This window comes from Triplophysa dalaica, chromosome 7 (genome assembly GCF_015846415.1).
Source record: "Triplophysa dalaica isolate WHDGS20190420 chromosome 7, ASM1584641v1, whole genome shotgun sequence".
Taxonomy (NCBI): domain Eukaryota; kingdom Metazoa; phylum Chordata; class Actinopteri; order Cypriniformes; family Nemacheilidae; genus Triplophysa; species Triplophysa dalaica.
This window is the reverse complement of record NC_079548.1, coordinates 16,110,505-16,120,609: the sequence shown is the minus strand read 5'-3', so window position 1 is coordinate 16,120,609 and position 10,105 is coordinate 16,110,505. Positions and strand designations below refer to the sequence as shown.

Below are 10,105 nucleotides of genomic sequence, written 5' to 3'. Positions count from 1 at the left end.
CCTAAAGGATGAGCTATAAAACAACTACAGATCCCATCAGACCTTGCATGCAGTCCACCAATAGTTATGCGGTATGTGAGAACGCAGGGCCAGATCTCACTTCCTAGTTAAAGATGGCGGATGAGAATGAGACAGCACCGAACCAGGAGAAAGAAACGGAGGTAGAAGAGGACCATGGACACTGCAGCAATTGTGAAAATGAAGAACATCACTCTGATGATGGGTGAGCGTGCATGCGTTTTGTTGTTAGGTTAAAATGTAAAACCGTCCTTCTGTCGGTCTTGTAACACAGGGCCCTTGCTTCGCGAGGTTGAAGCACGCTAACTGTATAGGAAGCCGCCCCCTGGTGTTACGCTACTGGCTGATTCGTTTGATTGGCATCGCGAACTTGAAAACGATTGGCCCAGGCGCCGTCAATCAGACAAGAGGACGAACCCATATGGCCGATTCTCTGGAATCATGGGCATTTAATAGAGCAGTCTCACAGCCTTATAGTATTCCTGGTTTGGATAAAAGAATAAAATGTCTTATGTAAACTCTCGTTGTTAAATTGTGATTCTCTCCAATGACCTATCATAAAATATGGCCACAATAAAACAACCAAAACGCCTTTTCAAAGCCAGTCATGCATGTCTTTATTGCCGTCTCTGTCCACTATGTTAGTCACATGTATCAGCTGTCACTAACCGAGGGTTTGACAGGATCTAATGTAGTTATCTTGACCCCAGGATCAGTTAACGTTTATCCGGCTACTGATGTGCTTTCGGTCGGTCAGGCGTGTTCATCAGTGGGTTTCACTTTCAGGACACAGAGCTCCTCTACAAAATCTTCATTTAGCCTTCTTTTGGGGGTTTACACCCTGAAAAACACGGAAAAAGCAATTGCTGAACTTTTAGGCCTATGCTTTTTTCACTCAAACTCGGAATTCTGTCAAATTATTATGTTGAGAGCAAAAGTATGTTTTCTGACTGAAAAAAATGGCAGTGTGTCGAAAATCACGTGCAATGAATGCATCGTTAATCCTGTCGGGATTCGCCTCTTTGCTTTGCTTACGATAATATCTGGTCGATACGATTTACGTCCAGCTTCATCTATGTGATATTTTCTGTATTGTTTTAATCGTGGGTCAATTTAAAGTAGCAACGCCCTTTAAATCATAAATCAATCACGCCTTACACATGTACACGACGATCGTCCATTATGATCTGAAGGCATCTTGATGCATTTATCTATTGAAGCAATATGCACATAAATGTTGCATGAGGTTCATGAAAAACAAAAGCATGTCTAACAGGAGCTGGATAAATCCTGTCAAAGCACCTATTCCATCAGTCTTTTGTCATATCCCACATCCCCTCAAACAAAACACACGTTTTTCAGCAGGTCATGTGATGTGATGGACCATCTGTCCCCCATTAACAAATGTGGCTCAGTACTGTCGCTTCTCCCCCATGAACAATAATAAGATTAGCTGGCCGTCTCTTTGTTTGCTGTGTTGTAGTCATCCAATTTCATTTAGGTACGTCCTGCTCTGTTAGACTACTATAAAAGATATTTTTCCTGTGCTTCAGAAATTTACTTTGTCCACAAATTGAGGTGAATATGTTTATGTCAATTCAATGCAATTGTATTGCACTATAGCAATAACCTAGAACATTTCTTTCGCATGCCTGGAACATTTTCTGTTTGAAATGTAAAGCTGTGTTCCCCGGCGTTCTTTTACATCAGTCAAAAGGTCAGGTCTAAAAGAATGCAGACCGCTTAAGAAACAATAATGGCTTCATTGGGGTGACGTCTGTTCCCCTTTCACCCGAATCACACAAAGTTAGTGCTGAGTGGACATTGCCTTGCATTGTAGCCGCTCATGTCAACTGGATTCATGTGACCTGCAGGGAAAAGGGTGATGCAGGTGCAAAGAAGAAGAAAAAGAAGCAGAAGAAAAAGAACAAGGACAAATCTGGAGCCCCAGATGAAGTACAAGATCCGCTGGCCAAAGTGAGTGGCTGTGTTTGACTGTGTGTCTTTAAATCAATATCTGTGAAAAGAATAATTAAACTCGAAAAGATTTATATTTTTTGTATCAGGGTGGTGTTACTGTGATTTGGGTGTCTGCTTAAACATTTGTAATGCAGAACAAACCCTCACAACCATGATATTACCATCACGTGGTGCATGCATTCAGTCATTTTAGTTGAATTCAAAAAAAATTCTTTTCACAGGTGAACTCCCTCCCTGCCGATAAGTTACAGGAAATTCAAAAGGCCATAGAGCTCTTCTCAGTGGGTCAGGGTCCAGCTAAAACCATGGAAGAGGCCACACGTCGCAGTTATCAGTTCTGGGACACTCAGCCAGTTCCCAAACTTGGTATTGAACCGTTACACTAATATTCTTTGACACATTCATTTTTAATTTTTAAGCATACTTTAATAGCAAGTGAAAATTTCCCCATGTTTTACTCACCCTCAAGGCATCCTTACTGAATACGGTTTTCTTGAAGAATAATGCAGTCGGAGTTATAATACCGCGTATCATTTACGTCCAAGCGTTGAGAGTGAATGGTTGTTGACTTTTTGAAGCTCCAAAAAGAACGAGTAGAGTATGAGTTAAACACCGGGGAAATATTGATTTACGAGTAAAGTATCCCTTTAAGGCTTAGGATCTTCATTTCCTTTTTGCACAGATTTAGGTTCCGCAAATTTAAGACATGTTTGTTTCTTTGTTTGTGAAGGAGAGACTGTGACATCACATGGTTGCATTGAAGCAGATAAAGATTCCATAAGAGATGAGCCATACAGCCTCCCACAGGGCTTCGTCTGGGACGCTCTTGACCTGGGAAACGCTGCAGTGGTATGACAATCTCTCCATGAGTCTTTTATACAAGTGTTGCAAATATATTCCTGCAAACTACACAGGCACTGGGAAACAATTCAGTTTCTTCTTCTGTCGTAGCTAAAAGAGTTGTACACTCTTCTCAATGAGAACTATGTGGAGGACGATGACAACATGTTTCGTTTTGATTACTCCCCAGAGTTTCTGCTTTGGTAAGCAAAAACGTGTGCTTTAAAAACTTTAAGAACTATAAAAACTTCACGGAGAACCAAATGAACCGTTTTTGTTCTCCTTGTTTGTATAGTTAAAGGTTTATCTAGGTTTAAATGAATCTGAGTTGTGTTTGTATGTATCTGTCTCCAGGGCTCTGCGTCCTCCAGGCTGGCTGCCTCATTGGCATTGTGGAGTGAGAGTGAACTCTAATCATAAGCTAGTTGGTTTCATCAGTGCCATTCCAGCCAACATTCGCATCTATGACATGTAAGCAGTTATGAGCACAAATCTATACATGGTTTCAACGGCAACAACATACACAAACGATATGTGAGACCTAGTAAAAACATGACTTCGAGGAGATCTCCACAAAGAATCTAGAAATGTTGTGTACTTTGATAGTAATTTAATACAATTAATATACAATAAAGTATTTATATAAATGAACAGTATTATAAATAAGGGGTTATATTATAACCAAACACAGACAGGAAGTTAAGTTTAGACCAGGCGTGTGCGACTGGTGAAACCGTGTAGGGTTTACATTTATTCATTTGGCAGACGCTCTTATCCAAAGCGACTTAAAAGTAGTAGAGCAAGTAAAGCTTTAGTCAACACGTCAAACAATACCGTTAGTTTACAAGGCCATGCTAACAGCAGGATTAAAGCTGGTGTAAGCAAAGGAGAGAATGAACAACAAGATTTTTTTTGACACAAGACCAATAGAGTTAACCATGTATTATTCTCTAAAACATGTTTCCAAAAAGACAGTCAAAGTGTTCATGCATTTTTGTTTTCCTCACGAGTGCATGTCGCTTTGTAAGCGTCTGCAAAATGTAAATGTGTGTGAGCTAAAATAACATGCTAACAAGTTGCTTATTGAAGTGAGTGATTTTTACACCGTTGATTTCTCAAAGCCTTCTACCCATATCCGCTCATTGATCCTTCCAGAGAGAAGAAAATGGTGGAGATTAACTTTCTGTGTGTGCATAAGAAACTTCGCTCGAAACGAGTGGCTCCGGTACTTATCAGGGAGATCACCAGACGGGTCAACCTGGAGGGCATCTTTCAAGCTGTGTACACTGCAGGCGTGGTACTGCCAAAACCCGTGGGCACTTGCAGGTAAGACACATTCACCCTCTCACAGGATTTACAAGGACCTCAGCGTCTAGTCTGGTGATCTGAAAGCAAATGTTTGTGCTTAGTAACAGGTTAAATAATGTTCCTCCAGGGGGCGCATATCTTTCAATCATACCCACAAAATTCAACCCTCTGTGTTTTTACTATGATTAGAGATATTTGTGCACAAAAAGCCTTCTAATAAAACTTATAATAAAGTAAAAACTAACATAATTTTTTCAAGCATTTGAAAACCATAAATTGTAAAAACGTTAAAATTATTATTTAGACCCATTTAGTCACAAAGCTGCACCCATTTTCAAGAACCCATATGTCCTGTTACTTGGTGTTTTACCTGTTTGTATGATGTATGTACGTGTAGGTACTGGCACCGATCACTGAACCCACGAAAGCTGATTGAGGTGAAATTTTCTCATCTGAGTCGGAACATGACTATGCAACGTACCATGAAGCTCTACCGGCTCCCAGAGGTGTGTGCATGCTTATTTAACCCTAATATGAATTAAACTGTCTTATTTTCTCACTGTCAACATCCTCTTACAAACCCACAAACAAATGCTGACCAGGAAGAGGTTATAGTTAATTATAACCCACTTGTTCTGTTTGTGATTTGCTTCACTTCCTCATTTTTTGGGTAGACAAATGAATGATTCAAGTGTGAAAATGAACTGAAATAAACTCATGTTACTTCTTAAATGATAGTTTCTATAACTGAATATAGAAATACGTGTAATTTATTGAAGTATGAATGGAAAAGCAACTAAATACAGAAATGCTTGTTTTATGTTGACCTTGGGTGCCAAACAGATTCAAAGCATGGGAAAATCCTTGGTCACAAAAACATTTATTTCTGGGGTCTTTACATTAATAGTCATGTGATAACAGTCAAAAACATTATAATTGAGTTAACAACGCATTTCTAAAAATATTATGTACATAGGAAAAGTCATAAAATATTAAAATTCTGTCCGTTCTGAGAAAATGTTTCTTGTTTCTCAGAAAATGCTTATGCTCCTATTTTTTCTCATTTTATTATTCTGAAGGCTCCCAAGAGTTCAAGCCTGAGGGCGATGACAGTTAAGGACGTGCCATTGGTTCATCGGCTGTTGAAGGAGTACCTGAGTCAGTTCCACCTGGTGCCTGTCATGAGCCCAGATGAGGTTCAGCACTGGCTACTGCCTCAGGAGAACATCATTGACACCTATGTAGTGGAGGTATGAAACTCATAAAGCCTTCAAGATGGACTGAGTGTTATCTATGTCATATCTCTCGCTGTTGCTCTAAACCTGCCCCTAAGAACACTGAAAGCTGTAGTCCCTAGAGGGAACACATCATGTTTATATCATAAATGCATTAGTGCTGCAGCTAAAGCAATATGAATACTAAACAGAATATATAAATATTAGGGCTGTCAACGTTAATCAGTAATCAGAGACATCAGTAACAGTACTTATATCAGAATGTTGGCTTTCATTCATAAAATGATGTAGTTAAAAATCTGTTGTTTTTACATTCATTTGAACACTAAATGTGAAATTATTAGATTGTAAAGTATTTTTTAAAACATTAATGTTTTGTGCGATTAATCGTGATCGATCACAGAAAAAATGTGTGATTTATGGGATTTTTTTTTATCGATTGACAGCACTAATAAATATCTACAATAATTAAAATGATATGAAATATTAAATCCATTTTATTGGTGGTTTTATGCTAATAATGTTTAGCACAACTATGTATACACAAGTAAACTATATACTGTTTAAACACTTGACTTGATTGGCTAATTAATGAAGTTTAATATGCTTTAGAATCCAGAGGGGAAAATTACTGACTTCTTGAGTTTCTATACACTGCCGTCAACCATCATGAACCATCCTGTGCACCGCAGTCTGAAAGCAGCATACTCCTTCTATAACGTACACACCACAACACCCCTGCTGGACCTGATGGGAGATGCTCTTATCCTTGCCAAGTCGGTCAGTGACTGGATGTTTTACCAAAATTATTAAATGTTTTTACATAGCATCATTATTCACTGTTGCATCTTTTTTGTTACTTTGACAAGTATTTTCTGCAAGATAAAGACAAAATGAAATAGAAATTGTTTTTAACTAAACACGTACAATATTTCAGAAAAAATATAAGATATATATAGATATATATTCTGTGTTTATTGGAGCTTTTCTTGTCTCATTTCCGCTTTAGAAAGGATTTGATGTCTTTAATGCACTGGACCTAATGGAGAACAAGACATTTTTGGAGAAGCTCAAGTTTGGCATCGGAGATGGAAATCTGCAGTATTATCTCTACAATTGGAAATGTCCCAGCATGGGCGCAGAAAAGGTGCATATTTTCACTGAAAAGGAAATCATTAGCGTTTGACATTCTCAAAAGTCTAGTGTATGAAATTTGCCGGTGTCCGGAAATTTCATCCTACCCGTCATATTATCCTACCAGGCATGCGCACATTTAATGTGTAAATTAATCTTTCATGTTTTGTTTATGATGGTAGGACAGTCTGACACACTATTTTGCAGTGTAAAATAATCCTACCTGTTTATTTATTCAATGTGGTTTAGGTAAAATTATGACTGGGAGATATGTATCACAATTCACACTAATTATACATGTCTAAATCGATTCTGTGTTATATATGGCTGTTCCGTGAATTACGGCTGAGATGTTCTCACGTTTTTTTCTTATGCTGAAGGCGATAACATGTTTGCGAAACGCGCTCTGTAGATCAGTTTGTCTGTTTTTGGGCTACTGTAGAAACGACATGGTGGATTATATACCTCTGAAGACATGTGTATAGTATATTGTATTTCTGTCAATAGATCTTCCACAAAAATGACATATTGAACCTTTTAAGTATGTGCACAAGGTGCCCATTGTTTTATAATCTTTTTTACTGGGTAACATGAGAGCTCTTTGTCACACAAGGCAGGGATGTTTATTTGCCATTTATTACCACAAAGTTACTATACAGTTACCTAAAGTATAACTGTGTTCATTTCTAGGTGGGTTTGGTACTGCAGTGATCCATTTTACCATCAGTAACCTTGGTCTCGCGTGACAGCGAGTCCAAGTTATGACATCACGCACTGACCACCTGCCAGATGCTAAAAATGGACTTACTGCTTCAGGAAGAAGAATTCACCGGCCATTTGAACTTTGACCTTTTGGACCTGCACTACTGCTGCCAGGATGAGAGGATTTGATTGATCATATTTCCTCTTCCCCCTCTCTCTCTCTATCTATCTATCTCTCTCTCGCTCACTCGTTCGCTCCATCTTTTTTTCTTATACTCTCTCTGCGCATGGACCCAAAGCCATTGTAATTACCATCATCAGAGATGAGGAACTTTAATCTGTTATGATTGTTATTAATGGCACTCACACACAGACACGCAAAGCCACCCGTACATAACTACCAGACACGCTCCCATCAGTGTGGTCCAACTCATTCAGAGTAACACTCCCTGGCCTGCGGCAGGTGCTTTTGCAAAAAAGAATGAAAACGTTCATTCACCTCAGTGTTTTAGACAAGAATATAATAAAACAATCAAAAGACAAGTGAGATAATAAACACCCAAAATGGACATGACAAGGGCTGCTGTCAATGATTTTCTTTGGTCGTTTTCTTCCTGCATCCTTAGATTGTTTGTTGCCATGGAAACCATCTCCTCTTTCTTTTGACATACTTTGACCAATCAGTGGGTGTGGTACGCAGTGAGAGATCTATTTGTCTCGGTTTTGCTTTGACATTGCTTTGAGTCTTTCGTCTCTAATCGGTTTATTGCTTATTTGACTCTTAACTGCCTGTGATTTCCTCTCAAAGTATTGCCAACATATAAGCGCCTATGTAAATAACCAAGGATACAAGATAAAAACCTAGAAGATCTACAAGTTGACAGTGATTAAATCTACATTTTACAGATGGTTAAGGGATTAAATTAGCAATAATTATGTTTTTGAGAAAACTGTTTTGATCGGGGAGGGTGGGAGGTTGGGCAAGTGCGAAGAAATGTGTTAAGAATGAATTGTGATGTGTCTTAGAGAATAGATTTTGCCAATTCAAAGTTTTACTGCTCTAAAGGATGTGTGAAAATCCTAACTATATTTACACTTTAAAACTTATTTATGACTGTTGTTCAGAGCTGCAGTGTCATTTTAGGAAACAGAAGAGCATAGAACCAGAGCAGTAAAGAACTGTGAGTAACCGGCACTATCTACTCTAAACTTGTGGTATTCATAGTTATAGGGTAAAAGAAGAGTGATTTGAGGAAACTGGTTGTGTATGAACAATGGCAGCGACTAAAATATTTCAGCTTTTATGAAATGAGTGAAAGATGTCATGTTTTTTTTGTTGTGCTAAATAAAAAGTAGCAGCTGCTGTGACTTTACTTTGCGGTTTGCTATGTAAGAGTTTGGAACCTGTAGTGTGAATGTTCCTCGTGGAAAGTACGAACAAACTCTCTACAAACGGAAACGATATGAATTGGTATTTACCTTCGTATGTATAGTTTGATGGTAATTTTTTTTCTTTTAAGAATGTACCTAGATTATAACATCCAATCTGGTTTTCTAAACTTCCTTTTCTTTAGTGTGTAATTCGCTAAATAATATCTGAGTTTCATGAGCCAGTAATGCCCTGTGGCGAAGTTTAGATCCAGGTCTGTTAAATTCAGTGATATAATAGATCTTATCATAGTGTTTGTGTTTTTAAGGAAGCAAATGTTTCAGGTTTGCCGGACAAGCGTGTTTTGAACAAGGAGAGATTCTATGTGTTCCATGACAAATGAATACACTGGATACAAAGCAGAAAATACTGTCGAGCCCGGATTGGAGACCTGGTCATGATCAACAGCAATGAAGAGCAGGTACAATTCAGATCTGTGGTATTTGCTAAGGATCAAATGTGTGATATGCACACGAGTGATGCCTAAAATTGTACTGCATGGCTTTCTGAGAAGAAAGATGTTTTCTTCACTATAAAAGATGTTCAAATTAGATTTCGGTTGAATGTTGAACTAGACTCACCCAAGGCACTTGCGAATGAACTCTCATCTCATCTATCATATAAATGTAATTTGATTTGTGTTAAAATGTATTTAGATACACACAAATGTAAATTATTCTTGATCAGTTAGTCTACATATTTTGGTTTTTATTGTATAAAAATTGTATTTTTTGGAATTTCTTGCTCTGCACATTAGACACATTGACGCTACACTGGATTGGCCTGACTGAAAACCAGACTGAGGGGGTGTTGCTTTGGGTAGACAACACCCCCTTAAACACTTATCTCACACAAGTATCATTTCAAATCTGGAATGACATCTAATGCGTATCTGCTATGCTTAGATTTGTGTCTTGTGAGCTGCAGCAGTGCTTGTTGTAAGATTTAAAGTTCTTAAATGCATATGCATCATACACAGATCTTTTAGGTTATCTTTCAGATGGTGGATTTACCCTCCCGATGATGATGATGAACATCATGATCACTTGGGGGAAGACTGTGGTGTATAGATTTACAAAAAAATGGGGAGATTTTTCTTGCTTAAACAAGGAGAGAAGCATTTGCAGCATTCCATGTTCTAGTGAATAATTTGTAGGGATTGCCCATAGGATGCTTTTAATAATATTCTGAGGGTTGTTTTAAAGATCAGTGTCAGATGGACGCAAAGCATACAGATTAAAATTTCAGCCTCTCATTATAATAATCCCATAATAAAATACCCTAATTCCTGACTTCCTGTGATTTAACTTCAGTTTTTATTAAATTACAATGGTTTTGCAATAGTTTCGGTGGTGAAACATTTTATGTGTCTATGTGGCATGTGACAATGCAATGACTGAACAGCGTTGACGACACAAAAAAACAGATGTCCTTTCAATACTGCTCTTCAACCACACTG

At 38.1% G+C, this 10,105-nt stretch overlaps 1 protein-coding gene across 1 annotated transcript; it reads left to right on the top strand.

The window, feature by feature from the left end:
• The first annotated feature begins 65 nt into the window (after nucleotides 1-65).
• On the top strand, nucleotides 66-8,590 carry nmt1a (N-myristoyltransferase 1a). Its single transcript, XM_056754004.1, has 12 exons — nucleotides 66-223; nucleotides 1,893-1,995; nucleotides 2,220-2,364; nucleotides 2,729-2,847; nucleotides 2,950-3,041; nucleotides 3,193-3,309; nucleotides 3,994-4,164; nucleotides 4,544-4,652; nucleotides 5,226-5,396; nucleotides 5,994-6,161; nucleotides 6,391-6,528; nucleotides 7,206-8,590. The coding sequence occupies exons 1-12, from the start codon at nucleotides 114-116 to the stop codon at nucleotides 7,224-7,226; spliced, it is 1,464 nt and encodes a 487-aa protein (XP_056609982.1). The 5' UTR covers nucleotides 66-113; the 3' UTR covers nucleotides 7,227-8,590.
• Nucleotides 8,591-10,105: the final 1,515 nt, after the last annotated feature.